This window comes from Petaurus breviceps, unplaced genomic scaffold, assembly GCF_028583685.1.
Source record: "Petaurus breviceps papuanus isolate PSGF00001 unplaced genomic scaffold, PetGlider_PUasm1.0 90604, whole genome shotgun sequence".
NCBI classification, from domain to species: domain Eukaryota; kingdom Metazoa; phylum Chordata; class Mammalia; order Diprotodontia; family Petauridae; genus Petaurus; species Petaurus breviceps.
Window position 1 is genome coordinate 1,275,214 of NW_027187285.1, and position 3,942 is coordinate 1,279,155.

The 3,942-nt window shown below is 50.1% G+C and overlaps 1 protein-coding gene across 1 annotated transcript; it reads right to left on the reverse strand.

Moving 5' to 3' along the window:
* Positions 1 to 786: 786 nt before the first annotated feature.
* Positions 787 to 3,231, reverse strand: LOC138142825 (inosine-5'-monophosphate dehydrogenase 1-like). The gene has a single exon (XM_069063865.1). The coding sequence runs from the start codon at positions 3,187 to 3,189 to the stop codon at positions 1,723 to 1,725; it is 1,467 nt and encodes a 488-aa protein (XP_068919966.1). The 5' UTR covers positions 3,190 to 3,231; the 3' UTR covers positions 787 to 1,722.
* Between the last annotated feature and the right edge of the window lie 711 nt (positions 3,232 to 3,942).

The window sequence follows — 3,942 nt, forward strand, 5'->3', positions numbered from 1 at the left end:
GGGGAGGTTGAGAGGAAGAGAGGTGAATAGCATATTGTACTTGCAAATACTCTAAATGAGAGAAACAATTATCAAAGAATAGACTACTAAATCAATTATCTAACTTCTTCAGTCTGATGTTCAAAAAAAAGAAGAAAAATCAAATTTAGGGATAAAAGAAGAAAAAGGGATCATTAAAGGTAAAAAAATGACCTAAGGGTTAAAGATTTAAGCTAAATTTAAATAATCAGGAGAAAGGGAAAAAGATGAATTAGATATAACAATGCCTTATAAGTGAATCACTATGTTTTGAGGAAGAGATAACATAGTAAGAAGTAGGGCAAAGGAGGAAAAAGGTAGGAAGAAATTGGAGGATTGTACTTAGCCACTTTCTCTGGGCAAGTCATTTGTCCCTTTTGAGTATCACTTTTCTCATTTGCAAAATTAATTCTTCTCATTTGTAAAATTAAAATTTCTCATTTGTAAAATTTGTAAATTAATTGTAAAATTTGGACTAGATGCATTTGAGGTCTCTCTTCCAGTTCTAACTCTGTGGCCCTGTGAACTGGAAATGACACTCTACTAGGTGTTAAACCAGATTCATAGCTGAGTAGAGGAGAATCTAATCTTTCAACAAGAACAGGGACCATAGGAGTCTAGGGTAAAAATAATGGAAGAGAACCACTGTGATCAGGGGAACAGAATATGATTCCTTCCCCGAAACAGAAAGCAAGGGTTCCACTAACATATATTCTTGTCGTAGAGCAGGGTAGGGGGAGGTATATTTTGTGAAAAGACACATGAGCCTTTTTTTTTCCTTGGAGACCCGCTTGCTTTATTCAGCTTATTTAATACACAACACAACCGTGGCCCAAAAGTGTGCAAAGTTAAAGCCTTCAGCCGTGGCTGGGGATGGAGAGGGGATATGGGCTGGAGCAGCAAGGGAATGAAACTGAATGGATTGCCTTCCCTCTCTGCTGTCTCTGTTCCCCATCACCTCTGGGGAGGACAGACTTAAGACCAAGTCCCTGTGGGCAACTTGAGGGACCAGGGGAAGGGGGCAGAGACCTTCCTCTGGCTGGTTGGGCATGGGGGCAAAAGCCCACAATAGCCACAGTCTGAGTAAGCGGAGGAGAGGGGGAGGCAGGGCCAAGGAGAGCACCAATCGCTGTGAGGCGAGGGGTGTGGGAAGCACCCTACAGGACAAGAAGCTAGGAATGCTGGGGTAGGAGCCTTCCCTGGAGCCGCCACCGTCCCCGCCTCAGAGCTAGGGCCTCAGAACAAACAGCCCATGTTTAGAGAAAAGGAGCAGGGTGCAGCAAGAGAGACCTGAGGCAGGCGCAAGTCCTGGGCAACCAGGCTGGTGGGCTCACAGGGACCTGAGGAGCGAGCTGCTCCTGGGAGAAGAGGAGGCTTGAGTTTTCTCCAGGCCCCCGGAGAGAGCAGTCCTGGTGCAAAGGGAAGGGAGGAGGGTTAAGGGGGGGAGAGACTACAGCCTCCTATGGGGCCAACTCCAGTTCCCTGCTCCCCTCCCAGGAGGGCAAGGGTTTGGGAACCCATAGTGCAAATCCATGGGGGCCAGTCAGGCCACTCAGTTACGGAGGGACGCGGCGACTGAGGGGGCCCCACGGGGGACTCCTCCACCCCCTCCTCGGCCACCACCGCTGTCCTCAGTACAGCCGCTTCTCGTAAGAATGGAGGCCATGGACGCCTCCTTAGATCTGAGCTGACATCGTCCGCTTCTCAAACAAGCTCTCCAGAATACATCACGGATCGCAGGACAGAGAGACTCCGGGCACCAATATCCTGGCAGCCGTGCTGGATGCCAGCGATGAGGTAGGGCACAAACTTCTGGATGGAGCCTTTGTCTTGAATGGAACCCGACACACCTTGTGCAACCTTCACCTTGTCCCCCTCACTGAAATATCTCTTCTGGCTGCTACTGCTCTTCTCCGTAGCATCCAGGGAGCCCATGCCCCGATACTTCTTGAGCCGAACCCCATCGGAGAAGTACTCCCCAGGGGCCTCCGTGGTAGCTGCCAGCAGGGAGCCCATCATCACTGTGGAGGCTCCAAGGGCCAGGGCCTTGACCACATGCCCCACCGTCTGAATCCCACCATCTGCAATGACAGGGACTCCAAAGCGACTGGCATATTCTGCCACCTTATACACAGCAGTGCCCTGAGGCCGGCCACATGCCATCACTTCCTGGGTGATGCAGATGGAGCCACAGCCCATGCCCACTCGAAGCCCATCCACACCTGCATCGATCAGGTTCTTGGCCTGTGCTGCTGTCACCACATTCCCACCAATCACCTGAAGTTGGGGGTACTTCTGCTTGATATAGTGCACCATAGCAATCTGATACACCGAATTCCCTTGAGATGAGTCCAGCACAATGACGTCGGCACCCGCCTGCGTAAGCAAGTCCAGGCGGTATTTGTCATCCTCCCGGGTGCCCACAGCGGCTCCACAGAGCAACTGCTTGTGGGCATCTTTGGAGGCCAGGGGATAATCCCGGTTCTTCTTCAGGTCAGTCCGGGCAATGATGGCTACCAATTCATCACTGTCATTAACAATGGGCAGCTTTCCTTTCTTGCTGCGCTGCAGGATCTCATTGGCTTCTTTCAATGTCACACCTGCGGGCGCCACCACCAAATCGGTCCGACTTGTCATCACCTCACTGAGAAAGGTCGCATGGTCCTTCTCGGCAAGGAAGTCTATGTCACGGGAAGTCATGATGCCCACCAGCTTGCTGCCCATGGTGCCTGTCTCGGTTATGGGGATGCCTGAGAAACCGTGCCGCATCTTGGCCTCTAGCACGTCACCCACTGTGTGTGAGGGGCTCAACACCACTGGATCTGCGATAAAGCCCTGTTCAAATTTCTTGACCTTTCGCACCGCGTTGGCCTGGAACTCAGGAGTACAGTTATGGTGGATGAAACCAATGCCACCCATAAGAGCCATTGCAATGGCCATATCAGCTTCAGTTACAGTATCCATAGGGGATGAGATCAATGGCGTCTTCAGAGTGATTTTCCGAGTTAGAGCTGAAGTTAAATCCACCTCTTCGGCCGTGAAATCTATGAATCCTAGCAGGAGCAGGAAATCATTGTAGGTGAGGCCGTCGGCGATGGCTAAGAGTTGCTGCGCCGTGAGCCCGTCCTCGGGCACGTAGCCGGTGCCGCCGCTGATCAGGTAGTTCGCCATGCTCTCAGGCTGGTAGCCGGCCTGCAGCAGGCGTACCGCTGCGCCGCCATCTCGTGTCCTGGATGCTGCCCCCGGGCTCCCGGCTCCAGAACGGCCGCCGCGGCTCCGCCTCCCTGCAGCGACCCCGGCCCCGGCCCGTGCCGGGGCGGTGGCGGCTGCAGCAGCGGCACCTCCCACATGAGCCTTTTAATGGGTTTTAAATAGAGAAAATTTGGGGAGCCTACCTCATCACTCCTAGATTGTAATTCCCAAACTGAAGCCCACCCTAGGAGAGACAACATATGTATGGTAAGAAGGAACATAGAAAGAGAATTAGAGTAACCTGACTTTAGAAGTAGTAAGTGATACTAGGGAGGGCAGAGTATAAAACAGGCCTCATGATTCAAGAAACAGAGTAATTCCCACCATACCACACTACACATTTTAACATTGCTTACTTTATGAACTGATGTGCTTGAAAATGGAGTATGGAAGAGGAGAAGGAATGGAGGAAAATTTTCTATAAATACAATAACAGTTTTGGGACAGAAAAGGAAATTCACATTTGGCAACAAAAAATTTTATCCTCATGATGGATAGAGGAAATTAATAAAGAACAAGTAATGGAATAGCCAGTTGAAAATAGAATTCACAACAGGGAAGAGAAATAAAGAGAATAACGAAGTAGAGAAAAATTTCTTGAAAAGAGGATTGTTGAAATTTTGCAATTAAATATAAGGTTGGAGAGAGTGGTAAATCTCAAACTATGTGCCT